At 36.4% G+C, this 24,284-nt stretch overlaps 1 protein-coding gene across 4 annotated transcripts in view; it reads left to right on the top strand.

Annotated features, from left to right (window-relative positions):
* Positions 1–24,284, top strand: part of NOL4 (nucleolar protein 4) — a 451,497-nt gene that overhangs the window by 120,436 nt on the left and 306,777 nt on the right. For all 4 annotated transcript variants that reach the window (XM_065935126.1, XM_065935125.1, XM_065935127.1 and 1 more), the window contains 3 exons: positions 13,350–13,461; positions 14,674–14,786; positions 20,037–20,169. In XM_065935126.1, the coding sequence (XP_065791198.1) occupies positions 13,350–13,461; positions 14,674–14,786; positions 20,037–20,169 (358 nt within the window). The remainder of the gene's footprint in view (positions 1–13,349; positions 13,462–14,673; positions 14,787–20,036; positions 20,170–24,284) is intronic.

The following is a 24,284-nucleotide window of genomic DNA, read 5'->3' on the forward strand; positions in this document are numbered from 1 at the left end:
GGAACCATGTATGGAGAAAAACTTTTTTAGTGTCCATCTGCTCATTTTTGTTTTCATCTACTATAAAGATTCTCTGTTATGACAATCTGTTCCTTAATAGCCAGATATTCTAACATAAGAGGAAACACAGAAACGCTACCCACAACTTTGGAAATATAATTCCAGTTTATTGGACTCTCTTTTTGCTGTAGTCACATTTGCACAGTTCATGGCTATTTTAATTATTGCAAAAATACAACTCCAAGTTAAAGATGTTCATCATTGTAATAAAGATAAAAAATAGAAAAGAAAGTTCTTTTCTGCAAAGCAGTATAGCTAAATTTTAAGTGTCATCAGTGGAGCAAAAACTATTTCTTATAAAAATGAATTAGCTGTAATTAACTTAGATCATTTCTATTTTTTGTTTGCCTGATCTTGATTTGCTAATGTACTGTGATGTCATGCTCAGGTCATCCGATGTTGTCCTAGAAGGGTGTGACCTCTCTATTTTCCTCCTCTTGTTTCTTTTCATCATATAGCATATTTCTGTGCCTCTGCCCAAGTTCACTGCCTTTGCCTCTTACCTTGCACTTGTACCATTTTCCTATCCCTGGAGGATAGACTGCACTTGATTCAATTTTTATTCCCCTTGCCCTTCATCTGAAGCATTTGCCTCAGATTTCCAACTTGCTTTTAGCTGTCTAAAGTTTGACCTGAACTGTCTAAGAATAGTCTTGCCTGCTTTAGACCTCCTTTGAATTTGTAGCCTTCCTTTTAAATTTGACCACATAACCACCATCTTCTCTCAACACCACAGCAAATGTCTTTGGACTGACAGACTGTTTTCCTGTGCATTAGACCAGTATTTTTCACATTATGTATCATCACCCATTCGTGGATTTTTAAGTGAATATAGTGAGTTGTGATAACTTTTAAAAAATGAAATAGAAGAGATATAAATGATCTGTTTTACTGTAGAAATGTGTATATGTTCTGGCTTATGATGCAAAATACATTTCTGCCTGTGCTGTTGGTCTAAAAAGTTGGAAAACATTGCTTTCAATGAGCACTGTGATTTCAGATTGCCTGCAGATGCCCAGTAATCACTTCCACCTACCCTGCTTCTCACTTCTGCTCTTGATATATTCTTAGATCTTCCTGGCACAACAATTTGTTCCACATTTAAAATTATCTTCGGGCTCTAACCCATATTTTCATTCATCTCAGTTAAATGTACCCTACAAGGTTGCCAGATTTAACAAATAAAGATGCAGAATGCCCAGTTATATTTGAATTTCCGATTAGCAATAATTTTAATATGTTATTCCCAATATCCCATGTTTATCTGGAATTCACATTTAATTGTGAATGTTGTATTTTATCTAGGAACATTTGTGTGCTAAGTCACTTCAGTCATGTCTGACTGTGCAACCCTATGGACTGTAGCCCCACAGGCTCCTCTGTCCATGGGATTCTCCAGGCAAGGATATTGGAGTGGATTGCTGTGTCCTCCTCCAGGGGCTCTTCCCAACCCAGGGATAGAACCTGCATCTCTTATGTCTCCTTTTTTGGCAGGAGGGTTCTTTACTGATAGCACCACCTGGGAAGCCCCTTGGAATCTTAATCATATTTAAAAATCAACTCAAGATATTCCTGACTGGGCCATCCCTTAACTAAATGAAAAAGACAAGAGAACCTGATAAATGGGTGTGATGATTGAATATAGAAAATGATCAGAGAAGAACAAAGGAGATAGTAGACAGTGATATGAACTGAAAAAGGCATTTTGGAGTAATTGATGAATACTGGAGTGGGTGGCCTCTCTCTTCTCCAGCGGCTCTTCCCAACCCAGGAATTGAACCGGGGTCTCCTGCATTGCAGGCAGATTCTTTACCAACTGAGCTATCAGGGAAGCCCCAATAACAGTACCAGAGTGTAGTAAAATCAATACGATGGGATTGATAAGAATCCAACCAGAGGGCAGGAGAGAGTCTGGGGGGGTGGCTAAAGTGCAAACCTGGCAGCATCCCAGTTTTGATACTGAAAATGTTAAGGCACTGGAATTCAGTTGGTTATTTAACAGATGTATAGAGGTCAAATAGATACAATATAACAGGAAGTCTTGCTGAAATGGCAGTTAGGGTTTGGAAGCAAAAATTGTTGACAGAGTAAATGAAAATTTGGTCAGACAAGAAAAAGGTCTGCCTTTTTGTTTAACTGATTAAGCTGCTATGAATATACTTTTTACCTGAGAGCATTTATGTTGAGTCCTGATCAAAGAATTTTTTTGAAATCCCATTAAAGATACCCAAAAAATTACCAACAGGTGATTACAGTGATTTCCTATTTGTTATTCAGTAGCTCAGTTGTTTCCGACTCTTTGAGACCCCAGGGACGGCAGCACGCCAGGTTTTCCTTTCAACTTCACTATCTCCCAAAGTTTGCTGAAACTCACATTCACTGAGTCAATGATGTCATCAGCCATCTCATCCTCTGTCACCCCCTTCTCCTCCTGCCCTCAGTCTTCCCAACATCAGCCTCATTTCCAGTGAGTTGACACTTCACATCAAGTGGCCAAAGTATTGGAACTTCAGCATCAGTCCTTCCAATGAATATTCAGGACTGCTTTCCCTTAGGGTTGACTGGTTTGATCTCCTTGCTGTCCAAGGGACTCTCAAGAGTCTTCTCCAGCACTGCAGTTAGAAAGCATCAATTCTTTGATGCTCAGACTTCTTAATGGTCAAAACTCTCACATCCATACATGACTACTGGAAAAACCATAGCTTTGACTATAGGGACCTTAGTCAACAAAGTGATGTCTCTGCCTTTTAATACACTCTCTAGGGTTGTCATAGCTTTTCTTCAAAGGACAAAACATTATTTGATTTTATGGCGACACTTACTGTCCACAGTGATTTTGAAGCCCAGGAAAATAAACTCTGTTACTGTTTCCATTTTTTCCCCATCTATTTGCCATGAAGTGATGGGGCCAGATGTCATGATCTTCAGTTTTTGAATGTTGAGTTTTAAGCCAACTTTTTCATTCTCTTCTTTCACCTTCAACAAGAGGCTCTTTAGTTCCTCTTCACTTTCTTCCATTAGGAATGTGTCATCTGCACGTGTAATGTTATTTATATTTCTCCCAGCAATCTTGATTCCAGCTTAAGCTTCATCCGGTCTGGCATTTCACATGTTGCACTCTGCATATGAGTTAAATAAGCAGGGTGACAATATACAGCCTTGACGTACTCCTTTCCCAAATTTGAGTCAGTCCTTTGTTTCATGTCCAGTTCTTGACCTGTATACAGGTTTCTCAGAAGGCAGGTAAGGTGGTCTGGTATTCCCATCACTTGAAGAATTTTCCAGTTTGTTGTGACCCATACAGTCAAAGGTTTTAGCATAGTCAATGAAGCAGAAGTTGATGTTTTTCTGGAATTCCCTTGCTTTTTCTATGATCCAGCGGATGTTGGCAATTTGATCTCTGGTCCCTTTGCCTTTTCTAAATCTAGCTTGTACATCTGGAGGTTCCATCATGTCTGGATTGTGAAGCAATTACCAACAGGTGATTTCAATTATTTAATATGGCCCTGCGTATTAGTGGTATAGAACCACACCTAGAAGTATTCAGGGATAATTTTAGTGCCTATGCGTTTAACAGATATTTGTTCAATGTTTAGGTGAAAAATATCTTCACCTTTGTGAGACTATTTCCTTGTGCCACTCCCTTGATCCAGAAGTTCCTCCATAGAAGTATAATGATGTTCACAGTCTATCTTTTCTCATGCATGAGCTGAATAAAAGGAAACTCAAATAAATGAGAGAAAACAATTGGTTAGACTTTATAGTTTCAGAACACATCTGTAAAAGTATCTGGGCCAAAGGCTATAGTGGCTAGTAAAGTAATGCTCAAAATTCTCCAAGCCAGGCTTCAGCAATACGTGAACTGTGAACTTACAGATGTTCAAGCTGGTTTTAGAAAAGGCAGAAGAACCTGAGATCAAATTGCCAACATTCGCTGGATCATCAAAAAGCAAGAGAGTTCCAGAAAAATGTATATTTCTGCTTTATTAACTATGCCAAAATCTTTGACTGTGTAGATCACAATAAACTGTGGAAAATTCTGAAAGAGATGGGAATACCAGACCACCTGACCTGCCTCTTGAGAAAACTGTATGCAGGTCAGGAAGCAACAGTTAGAACTGGACATGGAACAACAGACTGGTTCCAAATAGGAAAAGGAGTACATCAAGGTTGTGTATTGTCATCCTGCTTATTTAACTTCAGTACATCACGTGAAACGCTGGGCTAGATGAAGCACAAGCTGGAATCAAGATTGCCTGGAAAAGTATCAATAACCTCAGATATGCAGATGACACCACCCTTATGGCAGAAATGAAGAGGAACTAAAAAGCCTCTTGATGAAAGTGAAAGAGGAGAGTGAAAAAGTTGACTTAAAGCTCATCATTTAGATCATGGCATCTGGTCCCATCACTTCATGGAAAATAGATGGGGAAACAGTGGAAACAGTGTCAGACTTTATTTTTTTTGGGTTCCAAAATCACTGCAGATGGTGATTGCAGCCATGAAATTAAAAGACGCTTCCTCCTTGGAAGGAAAGTTATCCCCAACCTAGATAGTATATTAAAAAGCAGAGACATTACTTTGCCAACAAAGGTCCATCTGGTCAAGGCTATGGTTTTTCCAGTGGTCATGTACGGATGTGAGAGTTGGACTGTGAAGAAAGCTGAGCGTCGAAGAATTGATGCTTTTGAACTGTGGTGTTGGAGAAGACTCTTGAGAGTCCTTTGGACTGCAAGGAGATCCAACCAGTTCATCCTAAAGGAGATCAGTCCTAGGTGTTCATTGGAAGGACTGATGCTGAAGCTGAAACTCTAGTACTTTGGCCACCTTATGCAAAGAGTTGACTCACTGGAAAAGACCCTGATGCTGGGAAGGATTGGGGGCAGGAGGAGAAGGGGACGACAGAGGATGAGATGGCTGGATGGCATCACTGACTCGATGGACATGAGTTTGAGTAAACTCCAGGAGTTGGTGATGGACAGGGAGGTCTGGCGTGCTGCGATTCATGGGGTTGCAAAGAGTCGGACACGACTGAGCGACTGAACTGAACTGAAGCTGTATATGTATATGCTATATGTGTGTATATATACATACATATTTTTTGTCCTAATTCCCTCTCTTTAGTGTATTCAAAAATATACAGTGTGTAAACCAGATAAAGATAGAGTGGCCCTTGTTGAAATGGAGATAATGCCCATAAACAAGATTTTCCTTCCTCAGACTGGGGTCTCTCTGGACTGTGGTGTCTTTTTGAATCAGAGCATATGAGGTCCTGATCCATATGAGTATTTGGATTTATAGACTCTATTCAATTGTATTTTAATTTTATTAGTTTTAAAAAATAAATTTTCTACATCTTCATTATGCAGTTATGTAAATTGCATGTGGTATGTGATAAAATATCATAATGAATGAAGTGAATGAAAGTCACTCAGTCATGTCCAACTCTTTGTCTCTTTGTAACCCCATGGACTATACAGTCCATGGAATTCTCCAGGCCAGAATACTGGAGTGGGTAGCCTTTCCCTTCTCCAAAGGATCTTCCTAACCCAGGGATTGATCCCAGGCCTCCTGCATTGCAGGATTCTTTACCAGCTGAGCCACAAGAGAAGCCCAAGAGCACTGGAGTGGGTACCCTATCACTTCTCTAGGATATCTTCCCGACATTGCAGGTGGATTCTTTACCAACTGAGCTATCAGGGAAGCCCAAAATATCACAATATTAAACATTAAATATCACAATATGGTTATGATAAATGTCATTAGGAGACTGTTTCTTTATATATGATCTCAAGAGTTTCACAGAAGAGAATGTTAAATATTGGGCCCCGAAGGCGAGTTCTTCCATGGGTTTACTGTAGGATACTTGACAAAAAAAAAAAAATTCTAGTGTTATTATTCCAGTGAAATAAAAGTGTTATTTCTTTTTTTAAAAAATTCACTTTATAAAGCTAATGTGGAGAAGGTAATTTAAAAAGTAGTGCGATTAAACCAACTTTATTTTGCTCTAAAATTCAGTGTCTGAAATGGAGCACACTGTTTACAAGGCATCAAGCTGTGGAGTAATGTTACTTAACAATGAAATTCAGCACTTGCCTACTATTTTTCCAAATTACTAACATTTAGTAACATTAATTCTGATTATTTTTGCGAAGACCTTAGTGAACTTAGGACAAAATGGTGTGATTCTGGTTGATAAATCCTTTGATTTTAGCATTTTTTGTTTGCTAATGCTCATGATTTACCCATGTCAAGCGACGTCTCTATTTTAGCTCATGTGTTAGGTTCAAATCTTAAACCAACAATAGCTTCTCTACTGGTGAATGTCTTTGTACAATTACAGTCTTATTCCTTTAGAAATACGTTAGTTACGCTCCTTCTTGTGTGTATTAGTTGCTCAGTCATGTCACACTCTTTGCGACCCCATGAGCTGTAGCCCGCCAGGCTTCTCTGTCCATGGAATTCTACAGGAAAGAATAGTGGAGTGGATTGCCATTCCCTTCTCAAGAGGATCTTCCTGACCCAGGGATCAAACCCTGTCTTTTGCTTGCATCGCAGGGAGATTCTTTACCATTTGATCAACAGGGAAGAAAGAACTGCTTCTTGTACATTCTATTAAAAATGGACCTCCTCTGCATTTACTTGCAGGCTGTTACAATATTACTGTATTATGACAAAGCCATTACTTCAGCCTCAGTTCTGTAGGAACAGAACAGATGGCCAGTTAATTTCCTCCAGGTGGAGCTCTGTATTGTTTCTGCAGTCTGATGTGTTTCTTGTGGAACTCTGTAACCTGAGACAAGGTACAGAGCCCTTGACTGGCCCTTATATTCCAAAGGGTCACTGCAAACCAGTCAGAGCATTTTATACTTATAAAGAACCTCACTCCAGGGAACATTATAAACATTTTAGTGTAATTAACCTATGCTGTGAGGTTAATATTCCAACTCTTATGGATGAGACAGTCTCTCTCTTTCATTTTTAATACTGATGACCAGAACAAGCTGTAAAATGTGGTGATCAAAACTGAATAAAAGGTAGGCTCTGAACCCAGAGCTTGTCTCTTCTTTTTGATAAATTATACAACCTCTCTGAAGCTTAGTTTCCTTGTCTGTTAAACAGAGATGGTAATGGTGACGATAGTCATCTATCCCTGGGACTGTTGTGAGCATTAAATGATAAAATCCATATAAACTTCTTGCTTAGTATATTTATTATTAAGTACCCAATTAATGGGAAACACACACATAATAGAATTTTAGGAAAGCATTTCCTTTTGTGTAAAATAGCCAAAGAAAATAAAAGTTATCACAGAGTTAACAAGAACCCTAATTTAGAGAACTGTCAATTCTCTGCCATTTCAGGAGCCAAAGAATTGCAGGTTTAGGGACAAGCTGAGTCAGTTTGGAGGACCTTTCTATTGAAAATGCTTGGAAATTCAACACAGTTAAAATTAGAATTCATAGGACTGGGCAAGAAGGACAGGACAAACAGTCCTGTTAAAATAATTTTTGTCTGTTATCAATTTTGCTGTTCATTTGAAAAACCTCATGGCTCAAGTTAATGAGATAACCTTGGATCATGTAAGTGTGACTCACACAATCTGAAAAAGTATAGCCAACCGACAGTTTTTATTCAATTATTGGTTTTCTTTTAAAATTTTTTGACTGGTACTAAGCTCTTATTTTATTAACTTTTTATTTTGTAGTGAAGTATAGCTGATTAACAATGCTGTAATAGTTTCAGATTCACAGCAGAGTGACGCAGCCATTCACATCCAAGTATCCGTTTTGCAAACTCACCTCCCATCCAGGCTGTCACATAACGCTGAGCAAAGCTCCCTGCACTGTACAGTAGGTCCTTATTGGTTACCATGTCAAATATAACAGTTTATTATTAAATTACTTTGAGTAATCAATTTCAAAATTTTTCTAATTTCACATTACCCATATAGTCAGCTCCCACAAAGAAAGGAGACTTATTTCTGAATGTAAAACCGTGCTATTCCAAAGTAAATGTAAGAAGACTTTAGGAATTATGTATATTATCAAATTTACGAGATTTGGACACTCATTTAACTGTGATTGACTTTTAAAATTTCAGTTCTTTTGAATAAGTTACAGTTTTCCCTTAATAAGCTTTTGAGGGGAAGGTGAGTGGCACTTGGGAACTGCCGTTGGTTTTATAATTGTTGGATTTTAAAAAACTACTGTTTCTTCTTCCTTCACAAAGGCAGGGACATTGGCAAGGTAAAAATGCTCATTCTCCTTTCAAATATAGTATTTGTCAGTAAACTTTTCAGAAATAAGTTCCTGATAGTTTTTTTATGTTTTATATTTTAACCCACAAGTGTGTAAGATCAATAGCAGTGCCCCTTATGAGACTTAATAATTAGATCCTCTTCAGGTGGATAGGTTTATCATTAGATTACTAATATCATAATATCTTGATTCTAAATGCTGTCCATCCCTAGCTGCCACAGTTCATTTATTTTTATGTAGAAGTATTACCATATTTTTAAATTGAAGAGGTGATTTATACTTCTTAGAATGTTAATAAAATTTATTATTTTCTGCATTCCTGATGAATTCTGGTCTTAACAGACTTAGAATATAATGTTCTCATTGAAGACACTTTCAATGTTGTTTAATACACAGATGAATTAAAGTCTTTAGAAGTGATGAGCAATGAAAAAAGGTGCCCCAACATTCCCACCACTCAACCATAGCTAATTTGAAGTTAAAAAATAGGAAAAAACAGGGTGTGAGGGCTATCTGTCTGTGACACCTGTCACCCCATTGATCACCAGGGTTGATTCAACTGATCTGGCTGACTAGGTGGGTATATCCATCCTCCTCACCACTCCAGGTGCCTTCCTCCTGAAACTGTGTGTTCAACTGAAGAGCATGACCTTCCCTGATAAAGGATCATTCTTGGGTCAAGGGTAAAAGATTAGCTGTGCTCTCCGTCCAGACCCTCCCCACAGGCTCCCAAGGTCCATTTGTAGGAGAATGTAGGATAGTCAAGCTTACAAGACTCCAGACACACCAAATGAGGCGCTGCATGTGGCAGCCTGCCTGTCTTAGAAAAAAATAGATAAAAAGCTTCAATGAATCTTACAAATCTTTAGCCACAACTCAAGTTGAAGGAATATTTAAAACAGATACATTTTAAATATATTTAAAATAGATAACTGACAAGGACTTACTGTATGCACAGGGAGTTCTGTTCTATATTCTGTAGTAACCTAAACGGGAAAATAGTTTGAAAAAAAATAGAATTAATTTAAAAACTTAGTATGTGTATCTATAGAGCTTTGTAGCTATAATAATACTTTATAATAAAAAATACAGCAGTGATAGCAGGAAAAAAACAAAAGTTCCCAAGTCCTGACTTTGGTAACACTTTGGGGTTAGGATTTGGTTGGGCTTTTTCTTTTTTTACAATATCAAATTTTTTAAAATCTATTTTGAGGTTCCTGCTTTCCTTGGACCTATACATTTGTCTAACCTGTCTGTTGGATGAGCCCACCATGGTCCCTTCAGGGTATGGAAATAGACCAGGACTGAGAGATCCAGTTTCAAGTTCCAGCTCTTTGCTTTGCCCTCTCTTGTGTAACAGTGGAAGTTTATTTAACCTCTTATACCAGTGGATCCTCTTATCAAGAAATTAGTAGAAAATCTTGTTTCACCACTACCTAAAATAATGGATACAAAACTCAGTGAAAAGCAATATATAAATCTAAGAAAACAAGTCTGGATTTATAGAAAATAATATTTCTAAGAAAGAGATGCCTCATAATTATTTACATGATGAATAGTGTGAGGTCATTAGTTTGTAAGATTCACTATGACTCTGTGCTAGTCCTTCCTTTGGATGTTTATTTCTGTTACTGTCAATATATAGGACTTGTCACGTGGCAGTCTTGTTGCTGTTTTGTTGCTTTAGTGTTTCATTCAGAAGGAACAAGACTAATATCCATTCAAGTGATGTTATGCTTCTTATTACTAACAAGATGCAGCATTTCTGTGTTGATAAACCAATTCTAAGGAAATATACTCTATCTTTCCCAGTTATAAAGATGTTTCTAAGAATCAATTTTCAAATGAATATCATCCTCACTAGTGTTCTAGAAATGCTCTGCACCATATATGCAAAGTCTGATTTCTGTCCTAGAAAAAGAGAAGTGATTAGATTTAGAAAATGGGTCAAGGAAATAGACATTTATGAATGACATAGTGTTTTATATCATTAATTATAGTGAGTAGAATGGTATTTCAAGTAAATGAATCAAAATATTTTTCAATTTGTCCCTTCTAGATTTGATTTGCACCTGTTTTTACATATTTAGGATTTTGATGGATATACAGCCTAGAAGAATACATCCCTGAGTTTTATCTCTGTTTATGAACATCTGTTTAAAGTTGATTTAACATTTAAACATTCACAGAAGCAGACCCTTTCATCAGGGCAAGGGCCATAGGAGCATTTAGCTCAGGCCTCAAGTTCAGGAGACTTCGTGTAGACTGTCTGTGTAATCTCTGAATGGGGTTATGAAAGGATATTGACATGGTCAAGTGCAGTATTTCATTATGGGCTTTAATTGTAATTATTAAAATAAAAATGCAATTATTCAAATGTACCATAATTTTAGAACTTTTAAAGGACGTCTCCTCACTGTATGAGAACCGTGTCAGTGGAGGCTGCCTAGGACCCTTAATTTCAAAGAGGCTGCAGAGGAAAGATTCTAGAAAAAGGAAAAGGAAGAATTTTCCCTCTTCACCATCATGGCAGGAGAAATATTCCTTCAGAAATGAGTGTGGGACTTGAAGAGCCTGTTCTGAGGGTCTCTTCTCCCTGTGCCTCAGAAGACTCTGAGGTCCCTGGGCTCTGGTGAGGTGGGGTAGGCAAGGTCTGAGGAGAGTAGGGTGTCTCAGCAGGTCCCCCTATAAAATGGGTTCTGAACACGAAAAAAGCACCTACAAAGAGGGGATTTTGTCCACCTACATAACATACAGTGCTATGCCCAGAATAATACCAGAGATCAGTGTGATACAATACTTACTAAAATACCTTTTCTCAGATACCAGAAGGAATTTTTATTATTTCATTCACAAATATACAGATATTTATCAACTTATATAACTTATTTGTGGTCATTACAGATATTTGTTTTTCAGAGTAAAAGTACAAAAAAATATTAAATATGATTAATGATTTTAAAAATTGGAACTAGGTAGTGCTAGGACAAATAATATAATTGAATCAGGTCAATGATAAAGCTCTCTAGATGGGATTTCTACACAAGTGCTTTATTAACACTGAGAAAAGGGAAAATTGCAGAGCATCAGGACCGTGGAAGCAAACACGGCATCTCTTTTACTCCACCAGTTGGCTATTTTTTCAACTGAAGATTTCTCTTTTATGTAAGAAGAGGAAAGCGTTAATAGAAATCTTCTTTGAAAATAAATTAATGGAGCATTCTTCTCAAATCCTGCTTGTTAATGAATTTACTGGTTACATGTATTAGTTCCAGTGGATTATAACTCCATATGTGTTAAAATATGAAGTGTCTGGACAAAGCATTGTAGCAGAGGCTTAACTTGCAAATTGTTATAAAATAGATTTTGAGAGTCAGAAAAAAAAATATCTTTAATCAGATAACTAAGTCAGGCTAAAATATTAGTTCCCTTTGTAAAAATAGATGAATAAAAGTCAAATTTGTGTGTGTGTGTGTGAAGAGAGAATGTGTGAATGAAAATGAACATTTAAATTGTATATATATGTATTTCTTTATAACTAACATAATATATTCTGATGAAATACTTTGAAATTTCTCTACTTCTTTTTCCTCACAATTCCTATATTACAGGGAAGTTTTTTTAATCTGAATATCTTAATTTACAAATGATAGTTATATTAAAAATCAGAGTGTCGTTGTCTAATCCTAGTAGAGTTCAATGTGAATTACCTGTGTATGGATCATCCATGACTTATTTTAAGTTGTAGACTAATTTCTTCTCTTTGATATTCTTATGGCTTCTTTTCCCTGAGCGTCAAAGTGATAGGCTAAGTGATGCAAACTGATTTTCATATGAAATCCAGGGTAAAACACCCTTTGTAATTTTGGATTTTATTATGTGAGGTTTCCTTGATGCCGAGCTCCTTCTGCAGCCTGGATAAGCAAAAGTTTCCCCCGTTAACATGGAAGGACCTGTGCAGATTTGTACTCAGTCGAACACAAGGTGCATATTTTCCTTCCTTTCTACAAACTTAAAATATATCAGTGTTCATAACAGCTCTACATGCACCTGAGATACTGTTATGGCACTTACATCTAATTTACAACTCATTTATTCCTCCTGCTTATCTCATATTTCATGGACCCGTGTCAGTGTTAGTATGGTGGAAAACTAATGCCCTAATCAGACTCCCTAGCAGCCCTGTCAGAGTTAGTGTTGGGTTTATTTAGTGATGGTTAGCAGTCTGTCAGTTTCACTTCCAGAATCTTTGCTTTGATGAGAGAAATACCTTGGTTTTTGAAAAGTCAGTATTTAAAGAATCACTGATAAGAATATTGATTTTTAATTTGATTCTAGATCACGGTTCTGAAAAGAGAAGCTCTGGGTAGGGTGCTGGAAAAGTGGCTATGACCCTCAGTGTGACATAGATTATGAAAAACTGATGTAAAATAACAAATGAAAAATTGGTGGCCAGAATGCATTCCAGGTGTGTCATTTTCTGTGGAAAGGATGATTCACTGCAGCAAACAGATAACATGAGTTCTGTTCAGATTATTTTTTTTTATTTTTACTGAAAATACTTTAAAAAGCAATCATGAAGACCTGCTTATTACTGCAAAATCTAAAGTTTATTGTTTCTCCTTGGGGCTAAATTTTTAAAAGCATATGTAAAATTGGATACCATGTTAATGGTGCAAGCAATGAGTTTAATTGCCAAAACCATGGGGCCAATTTTAATAAGGAAAATTCACCTGACTATCTGTACCCTGTGATTATTTTTCCTAAAAGAAATGCAGAAATAGAAACAGATCTCCATCCAGATGTGGCTCCTTTTCCTCCACATCGCATTCTTAGTGATTATTAAGAGACACGCAATCAAGTTGGATAGATATTTCTTGAAATGATGCATGGTATGCAATGCATGCGTTCATTGTGCTTCCTGCCATATGGAATAATGCGTCTTATTTGGAAATACAGTGATCACTTCTGTTGAATCATGCCCAGTCCGTTTGTATAGTAACACCCCTGTTTTGTGAATCATTTCAGATTTCAGAGAGCTATGCCTTCCTACCAAGAGAAGCGGTGACACGATTTCTAATGAGCTGCTCAGAGTGCCAGAAAAGAATGCATTTAAACCCAGATGGAACAGATCATAAAGGTAGCCGCAGTGTCAAATAGTGAGATTTCAAGTAATTTTATTCATAATGGCAATTTATAGCCCACATTTTTTGAAGAATGTGGTAGAATGAAACAGTTCAACAAGTCAAATCATCTCATTTATTCAAATAGGAACCAGTAAATCCACTTACAAAGCAATGCAATGCCCTTCTTCAAATGAAAGACAGTCTTGACTGTAGCAAATACTTTTTGTTCTATAATAATGTTTTAATTTACATTCACTGTGTGTATTTCATGGTGTTTTAACTATCTTCAGCAAGGAAATTGATGTTCCATCTCTGTTCTTTTAAATTTATCATTTTCTTATTTCTAACAGTAATGAATAATAATTTTCTTTCACTGAAAATTTTTATAGAGAAGTTACTATTTGGCCTTGGTTTTCATTAAAAATTATTTGGATTATTTTCCTAATATATGAGTTTCTCACAGAGGTTAATCTCAAAGCTGTATTGAAGCTAGTCAAGTCCCATGTGTTGAAGGATGAGTAGAATGGCAAAATATAAAAATAAAAAGTTTCCTTTTGGCCCTCATGTGGTCCACTTAGAAAGTAAGTGTTAAAACTATGAGCTCCCACTGCAGGTGTGAGAAGTGAAAGTGTTAGTATAGCCCGCCAGGCTCCTCTGTCCATGGAATTCTCTAGCCAAGAATACTGAAGTGGGTAGCCATTCCCTTCTCCAGGGAATCTTCCTGACCCAGGAATCAAACCTGAGTCTCCTGCATTGCAGGCAGAGTCTTTACTGACTGAGACACCAGGGAAGCCCTGCCTTGGCTTCAGTCCCTGGTTGGAGCATTAAGATCCCACATGCTGTGTGGCATGACCAAAAAAATGTATATAGCAAAGGAGAAAAATACAAAAATACTGATGATTTTGTTTAACCACTATATTAGCTTCACTCATTGTTATCTAAGGTATCAAAAAACTCACCTTGTAGTTAGAAATAACCAGTTTATCCGTAGTGCTGTTTTGTCCCCAAACACCTTTATTGAACCTTGCCAATCATATATATATATATACACATATATATGTGTGTGTGTGTATATATATATATTTATGCTCCATCTCTAATGCTACCAATCTCCTAAACACTTGGTGTCTTACATCTTATTTCAATTTGAACAAACTAGATCATTCTGAAATTACAGGTAGAGTACTGTATCACTTTCATTACCCATTAAAAATGTTTTATTACAGATAATGGAAAACCTCCCACTTTGGTGACCAGCATGATTGACTACAACATGCCAATTACCATGGCCTATATGAAGCACATGAAACTGCAGCTGCTAAACTCACAGCAAGATGAGGTAAAATGAAAATATCTACCCTTACATCACAAGTCAGAATGAAGCTTGATAACCATGACTCTCGTATTAAGCATGATGCCATTTTGAAGACAGTAATTTATTTTTTTAATAAAAGAGGTGTCAGTAGAACTGCACAGATGGAGAAACAGGCAGAAATTTTTAGTCGTCAACAGATTCCCTATCTGACCACATCCACCTTAGTATTGTGTGAAAACTTGTTCATTCTCCCCAAAGATTAATTTTCCTTCGTAGCCTACCACCAAACTAACCTTGGTAAAGTGCTAGGAAGTTCAGGGTAAAGTATTCCAAATAAGTGTGTATCCTGGGAAATTATAATGTTAAGGCTATTTTACCTGGAAATCAGAAAGTTAAGTTCCATAGGTATTTCAAGTATGACCATTTCAAATCATCCAAATCTTCTGTATATTTTAAAGTTGTTTTTCAATTAACCATTATTCTGTGTATTTGTATACTTCTCTGAATCATCTTAACTAGAAATGTTTTGATGTTTCAGATTATTTTATTTAATTTGTATAGTAAAATTCTGGCAATGAGCTTGTTGACATATATTAGACACAGAATGGATATTTTTAAAATATTCTTCTCCAAGATACTGATTAACTAACCAGTTTGGTTGAAGTATCTCAAAAGCAGGGACTAAGTTGTATATGAACCCTGTGTGTAGTCCCCAAATACTTCTAACAGTGTGGTTTAGTAAATCCTTCTTCATTAGTTAGTAGCCGTTAGTTAATATACACACTCAAAGTATCTATATTAGAAATAGTTTCTCAGGCTAATATAGTCTCTCCTTTTTGAAATTTCTCTGGAAGAGGAAATGTGGTTAAATACTTATTTTTAAGTATGACATTACTTAGTGAGGTATTAAATTCTTTTACGATTATTTGGTTAACTTTGTTCATAAAGCTCAAATCAAATTTTTTATTTTCCTCTTTATGTCAGCAGGTTTAATCTCAAAACTGTGTTTATAAAATTATTTTATCTCAAAAGACTTTATGAAAAGTATATTCTTTAAGAACATCTGTATTAGTGCCATGGTGATATCAGATTTCATATTATCAGATAGATATATATAAGTAATTAACTCATAATAAAGCCATTCAAAGACAGGAAAAGTAGTTAAGAAAATATTACTATTTATCCATCCCCGAGAATGAAAATATTATTGCCATGATTCATCACACAATTGAAAATCATTTTTTAAAAACCTGTAAACTAGTTAGAGCTGTCAAATTATTTGTAGGAAACTCATTTATATATTGATATGTTTATTAATAGGCCAAAGAGTAAGATTAACTTTGAGACAGCAGAACCCACATATGCTAAGTCCTTCTGGCTTCTAAAAAATCCTAAGTAGTTCACATAAAAAAAAAAATGGATTCTTTTAAATGATAATTGGACTAGGAAAACAACTCTTATCCTTACATTTTAAAAGTTCTACCTTGGGTGTACATTGTCTTAAAACTATTTAGCTAAATGATTATATTACTTACAAAATTTTGGAAATTGTGATCATTGAAAGATAGAAAAGTGGTTAAATAAGTGGTAAAAATGGAAATCAAGTGAGATGTCCCTTTTGTAGTAAGTTATATTTAAATTTAATAAATGTTTAATCAATTACCTTAACATCTATTTATTGAGTACCTTCTTATGTAATTGTCAGTCTAATAGGCAGTGGAAATAAACAGTGAATAAACTGACAAAATCCTTGCATTTATTAAGCTTATCTTCTAGTGGTGGTGGGGGACAGCCCATAAAGGAAATAAGTGATGAAAGTATGTATGTGAGATGATACTAAATGCTAGTAAGAGAAATAAAGACAGCCAGGAATGGGAATTCTTTTAAAATTACAAAATACTGTATCCAAAGTAAGATCAACCTCTTTCAAACTGTTGATGAGGATTTAAACCACAACAGACTTTTTGGGAGAGAGTTTGGCAATAATTAATTTAAAACTTTAAAAAGTTGTTTATATGCTTTAACTAGAAATTTATACTAAGGAATTTGATATATAAAATAATTTACATATTAGGATGTTTATTGCATTGCTAATGGTAATAATTGGAAATATCTAACAATGAGAAATAGTTGAATCTGCAACTATTTCATGGTAGCCTCTACCCATACAGGGATATTGAAATTTAACCAAAATTAAATTAGCTAAAATTAAATGTTCAGTGCTTTAGTCACACTAGCTACATTGATCAGCCATAATGTGCAGTTTGTATAAACCATTCTGTAGAACAGACACTGCAGTCACTCTTTGTATCTAGTTTCTCTTTAAACATACACATAGCCTCACACACATACTTTTTTCATGTAGATACATTTATATATCTTTCCTGATACATTTATATAGCTTCTCTGATAGCTCAGTTGGTAAAGAGTCCACCTGCAATGCAGGAGACCCCAGTTCCATTCCTGGGTGGGGAAGATCCCCTGGAGAAGGAATAGGCTACCCACTCCAGTATTCTTTGGCTTCCCTTGTGGCTCAGTTGGTAAAGAATCCGCCTGTGATGTGGGAGACCTGGGTTCTATCCCTGGGTTGGGAAGATCCCCTAGAGAAGAGAAACGCTACCCACTCCAGTATTCTGGCCTGGGGAATTCCATGGACCACATGGGGCCGCAGAGAGTCAGACACGACTGAGTACTTTCACTCTCACATTTACATCGGGGCTTCTCAAGTGGTGCTAGTGGTAAAGAATCCTCCTGCCAATGCAGGAGACCCAGGAGACATGGTTTTCACCCCTGGGTGGGGAAGATCCCCTGGAGGAAGAAGTGGGAAGCCACTCCAGGATTCTTGCCTTGATAATCCCATGGGCAGAAGAGCCTGGCAGCCTACAGCCCATTGGGTCTCAAAGAATCAGACATGCCTGAGCGATTGAGCACACACATACACACACACACACACATATTAAATACAAATCTCTCTCTCACACACATATACATTTATCATGCAAATAATATTTTACTAGATTACATCTAGCTAGTTCTTTGTAGTGCATATAATAAACACTTTTATAAAGACTCTTCATAAAGTATCTACAACTACTTTATAAACACAGATTGATTGTCTTTACCATTACATTTAAGTTCATTTTTGTGTGTGTTCATGTATAATAAATATAAATCTTATATACTGTTGAATTTGTTACATATTCTATATAACAGTATCAAACAACTTTGTGCTTATTATGTATCTGATGTTGTTTTAACTACTTGAAGTATAATGTAGCCTCTCAATCATTACTCAGCCTTATGAAGTTGATACTATTTTTATTATTCCCATTTTATAGGTGAGGAAACTGAGGCACAGACATATTAGGTAACTTGCTTAAGGTAACACATCTAACAGGTGGTAGAGCATAGATCTGAATCCAGGCAGTGTGGCTCCAGAGAATGTGCTCTAAAATAATATATTATAGACAATACATATAGTATATTTAATGGATATTCATATCATCAAGCCATGTGTGTGTACATATGTGCATATATGGTGCACATTGATAACATGTATGTGTGCACTGAATTCTATTATTTTTTCTTCTTTGAACATAAATATTTATTTCAGATGCTTTGGATTTTTTGTAGAATTTAGAATTGGAGAAAACATGATGTCCCAAGAGAGGGCATGTGGCTGGGAGAAGTCTATGTGGCTGATGGCCCAGAGGCCTCCCAGCGTGGAATTTGCTTGCTAAATTAATGGCTCAGACAGTAAAGTGTCTGCCTACAATGCGGGAGACCCGGGTCAATCCCTGGGTCAGGAAGATCCTCTGGAGATGGAAATGACAACCCACTCCAGTACTCTTGCCTGGAAAATCCCATGGAGGGAGGAGCGTGGTAGGCTACAGGCCATGTGGTCTCAAAGAGCAGGACACGACTGAGTGACTTCACTTTCACTTTCAGGGCTCCTTGGTAGACCCAGACAATATCAGAACCTTTGATAGAGGAAGAACACCTAAGATACCTGGGTCTGACATTAGGGTCAGAATGCCTGTTGCTAGTGTGCTAGAATGTTCCTGTTTCCTGACCATAGCAATTTCTTCACTTATGCTAAGATGTCATTTATGAAGCCAAGGGAACACTTTCTATTCCAAGAAGCTCTTTTCTCAAGCCTGGGTGACATCATAATGAATCCCAGTTCTGGTGTATAATAGTGTGACAGTTATCTAACTGCTCTGTGCCTCAATTTCACAGTGTTAACTGGGTAAATGCTGGGTAAATTTCACAACGCATTAACTGGGCAAATGCTAACTCACAGGTTGGATGAAGCTGACATAAGTGAACAACTAAATAACAGTCTGTGATATAATTAGCAGTACTACTGCTGCTGCTGCTGATAATCATTGCATCCGTGTTAAACTTTGAGATCAAATGTTTATGAGTTGAAGTTAAACCTGGTAGTTTCAGTGTAACATTTTTGGTATTTGACACAAGTTTCTCAGGCCTTTCTGCCTACATAAGCGCACAGCCTTTGTCCGAAATTCAGTTCTCCCAAATGAACTTGTGTCCAGAAAGTAAATTATAGCAACATAGCATACATTTGTTTTAACTTAATATTTGATAGATTTTTTGATGACTATTTGGCAGCTTTGCCTTTTGGGAGTTTAGCCATTTGCTCATCTGGCTTTCGGTTGAAGTTTGGCTTCTGAATCTTTTGTACTTTTACTTAGAACTTTTTGTTGTAATGCCATTTGTATTCCCTTGCAAGGAAGAGAGGCTGTAGTAAGATTAACTTGTTTTCTGACTAATGAGGACTTTGAATCTAAACATGTAAATTTTTATTTAAGTAGATTCTATTCTGTTTGCCAATAGAAATTTTTCAGTTCAGATTTTTTATTACAGTGTCAGATTTTTGCTTATAATGTTTTATTGTCATTAAAAATCAAAATGTGTTTCTTTTTATGCTATATTCTGTGATTGACTCTTAAAAAGTTTTTTAATAATTAAAAAAATACATTCCTTCATTATTCAGATAATTCCTCAACTACCTCCTTCTTAAATACATTACTTTAAAGCTTTTACATCTTCCTGTGTACAAAGACACGTTGAATGTTCACAAGTCTTCATGTCTTATTTGTTATTTCAAGCATCTATTCATGTTAACATTTAACTGAATCCCATAAAAGCTTACTTACTGGCTAAACTTTAATTGATCCTGTAGATAAAATTGTCATTATCTGAGTATATTGTATTTTATGATACTTGATGATATGTTAAAACCATTTTCAGGATGAAAGTTCAATAGAAAGTGATGAATTTGATATGAGTGATTCAACACGGATGTCAGCTGTGAATTCTGACCTCAGCTCCAATCTTGAGGAAAGGATGCAAAGTCCCCAGGCTCTTCATGGCCAACAAGATGGTAAGCCTTTCAAACTGAGCAAACAAAACAATAACATAATCCTGGATCAGAATCGATTAAAACAACCGCTTCTTATTCTGGTGGTAATTTTTTATCTGTTTCTGTGGAGACTTTTTTTCTGTACACTCAGGTGATATTATCCATGTCATTATTCTTAGATTCAACTACTTGGATTAAAACTGTAAATGCTAGTTATAAAATTCAAGCTTGCCCATGTTTTGCACTCTGAGCTTACAGTGAGTTACATTAGTGGACTTTGGGTTTCTGTGATGTTTTCTAGCTTTGGTTTCTTGGACCATTATTCTCCTGACTGAATAAAGAGTTTAATAATGGTCAGAGATTAATTAGGATGTTTTGATTTTACTAAAAGACAAAGGAATAGCCAAAAAACAGTTGCTATAAAAGAACAATTTTACCATAGTGATTTTGCTGGGTTAGAAGATTTTTGCTGCGATTTTGAACTGTTTTATTCAGCTCTAAAGGAAGGAATGATCACGATCTTTCATTCCTGGGTCTGTTGATGACTCCTGAGTCATTGCACTATCCTTGATAAAGCAGTTAAGGTTGAGAAAACTGGACATGTAGAGAAGGCTTAGCAATGAACGCTTTAGGTCTATTATATTCAGAGATTTTTTAAAACTATCTTTGTAAATATAATATCCTATATGCAAGGAACTGTTCCTTATTTGGTAATTGCGGATAAAAATTCAGGGTTACAAATAGAAGGAAACTGTCCAATTTTATTCAAAACTAGTTTATTATTCCTGTAATTAACAAATTTACATGAGATTTTTGACTGTGTATTTTTGTGCCTGCATCTGTTGATAGCAAATAAAGCTCTTTACTTGTTTTCTTTGATACTTTATTTTAAAACTGGTTGCACAAGATTGCTGCATTTCTAGCTGCTGTTAGTGTTCTTATGTTGTCAAACGAGAAATCCCTAGTTTTAATCGGAAAGTCTTTAAAAATGTGAGGGCGGACTTGTGTTCCCACTTCAGATGAATCTAAAAGATGCTGGTGTCCTTGTTGGTGTGAGTTACAAAGAAGGAGCAGGACATTGGTCATCAGTGGCTTTAAAATCACATTTTTTTTCATTACATAGTATAACAGCTCTTGCAATAGAAAAGATGCTTATTTGGGAAATTTCTAAGAATGGAGTTCTTCTGGTGTGGATATAAATTACTTTTTTTCCTCTAAAATATTAGTAGATTTTCAGATTTTGTTTTTTAATGAAAAATGTGTAGCACTAGGATAATGGAATAACCATATATATGTGTGTAGTTGGGTGGGTGTGTATCACTCTATTAACATTATTCACATGTTTTGCCTCACCATCATCTTCTTTACTCTTTAATTTTGGAGATCATAATACTAAGAGTATATCTCTCATGGGGAAAATCTTTTGTTTCCTTGATTGAAGTCTATTATGGATCTTTGGCTAGGAGACAGTTGATGTGGCATAAATATATGTTGATTTTAATAAAATGTGGAGGAATAATGTCAAATATTACTTCGTCTTAGGAGAAGGCGTTCATGCCTTTCTCATTGTACGCTGACGTATGCTTCAAGGATAGGGACATACCTAGTAATTTCTTCTCCAGCCTCAGCCTAAGCCTTCCCTTACATGTTCAATGCCTTCTCCTTATACTTCTCTTGCAATTTCCTCTTCTTGCAGTTACCTCTTCTTCCTGCTGCATCACGGGTTTTCCCCAGAATCAACATACACACATGATGTAATAAAGACCCTGCTTAGGAGACTTGCACTGATCCCACTGTGTCCCTGCATTCATTGCCCTTTTCTCTGCTCCACCCCCACAATACTCTTTACTGCAAAACTGAGAACCTGTCTCATCTCCTCTTCCTCACTCTACTCTTCCTGGCTCATCTCAGGCAGGCTTTCATCCTCACCGCCCCATTCTACTTGCTCTTGTGAGTGCTACCGGCAGTCTTCATGAGGCCTGATTCTTTGATGCGACCTCAGTGCTCATCATTCTCGTTACTAATACCAGAGGATCGCACACCATTTGCCTCCTGGTGGGCCTGTCTCTGGGTTCCTTTTCCATTGTCTAGTTCAGTAGATGGTGGAGCGTGCTGGGGTGCAGCCCTCCTCTGTGTCCTCTTCTGTGCTCACTGCCCAGACGATCTCATCAAATCACTTGGCTTTCAATATGATCTGTACCCTGATGGGTCTCACATTTGCCTCTCCAGGCCCTGATATCTTTCTTGAGCTCGGGACTCTCGCCTCCTCTCTATTACCTAAATTTTAGTAGTCTTCAGAGGATTTATCAGGGTATGAAATGATATTATTTTTCTTATCAGCTGTTTTTCTTCTATATTATAAATATCATATTAATTAGGGGATCTTTTGTGCTCTTGATTTCCTTTAAGTTTCTCCATTCGACATACTTCTTAAATAGTCTGTTATGTAAATAATTTTGCTCCATTATGTAAATCTAACTTTTCACCATAATCCTGATTTGTCACATACATTTGGCATATTTTTTGTGATTTTCTTTTCTCTTTCTCCCTGACAGTGGCACTCTCATAGGTAGCCCATACTGACAAGCTATCATTCCTCAATTTCTCTGTACACACACACACACACGCACACACACGCACTCACACACTTACACACAGATGTACATACTCAGAAGATTTTGTCATTTTATAAAAATAGGTTAAATCATTTACGGTGGTCTGTTTCTTGCTTTTTTCATCCATATTACCTTTTTTAAGAGCTTCTTAAATACTGAGATGTATATACAGTATGTGTGAGTGCATGCTCAGTCATGTCAGGTCTGTGACCCCCATGGACTGTAGCCCACCAGACTCTTCTGTCCGTGAGATTTCCCTGGCAAGAATACTGGAGTGGGTTGCCATTTCCTCCTCCAGGGGATCTTCCTGACCCAGGGATCAGACCCACATCTCCTGGTTCCCTGCATTGGCAGGTGGATTCTTTACCACTGTGCTACCTGGGAAGCCTGTATATACAGTCTAATGTTCAGTAAAAAAAGATAGGGTCCCTATGCCTTTAATTAACACACAATCTAAAGGAATAAAAGTATACATATACCATTTGCTTTTGGTTACAGTTCATTGAGCCAATGTGGGAAAAGTCCTGCCTCTGTAAAAATAAGAATTCGTGCTACTAAAACTTTTAGCTTGTGTCTCCTTGAAATCAGTGGGCATTTGAGTACTAGGACTACCTTGGGTCTGGGAGTGTATTGCTTTCCTGTGGATAGTATGCTTTGATCTGTAGCAGTCAGTGGGTAAGGACTTATGAGGTAACATATCCAATTATGGAAGCAACCTGAACACAGCTTCCATATAGAGTAGTTTAGTTTAGGGATTTTGAAGCATCCCTGGCCTCTGCCCACTATGTGCTAGTGTTGCTTATCTCCAACCATTACAACCAAAAATGTTTATAGACCCTAGAAATGTCCTGTGCATGCCAAAGTTAAGGACACTACATCTCTGGTGTAGGCAGAGAAGGACCATCTCAGTAATGATCCAATAAGATGAATATTAAGAGGGCAGTGGAGAGAAGGCTAGGAAATATGAAATTATGAAACTCCAGTTAAATATTCATAAAATATGAACAATATAAAAATTTTAAAGCTAAAATGTTCTATTTTCTTTAGTACTAAGTAATTACTTTAAGGTATTATTGTAAAGAAATTGACATAGCATATTGTCAGTTTTCAGGACTCTTTCCCATAATTATAACACAGTTAAGTGTAACAGTGTGTTATTGGACATAGTGAGAAAAAACTTCTTTGGTTCTCATCTCGCATGGTAATAGAAGATTTTTAAATCTCTTCAATATCAAGGGAAAGAAAGAATATGAAATGTAAATCAGTTTGTAGATATAACTATATAATGCACATAGGAAAAAGAGAGGAAAAGAAGGGAAATATCTTGCCGTCAGACTAGATAATTAGGTAAAAAGTGAAGAAAATACAAACCAGGATGATGAATTTGATAAGAAAAAAGTGTGTCAAAATTTATGTGTAATATTCAATTTCTTTTACTTATTTTAAGTTTATAATGCCCTAACTCAATTAAAATATAAAATTGCACAGAAACTTTGAATCTTTGTATAGGAAATATTTCAC

Source organism: Muntiacus reevesi, chromosome 4 (assembly GCF_963930625.1).
Source record: "Muntiacus reevesi chromosome 4, mMunRee1.1, whole genome shotgun sequence".
Taxonomy (NCBI): Eukaryota; Metazoa; Chordata; class Mammalia; order Artiodactyla; family Cervidae; genus Muntiacus; species Muntiacus reevesi.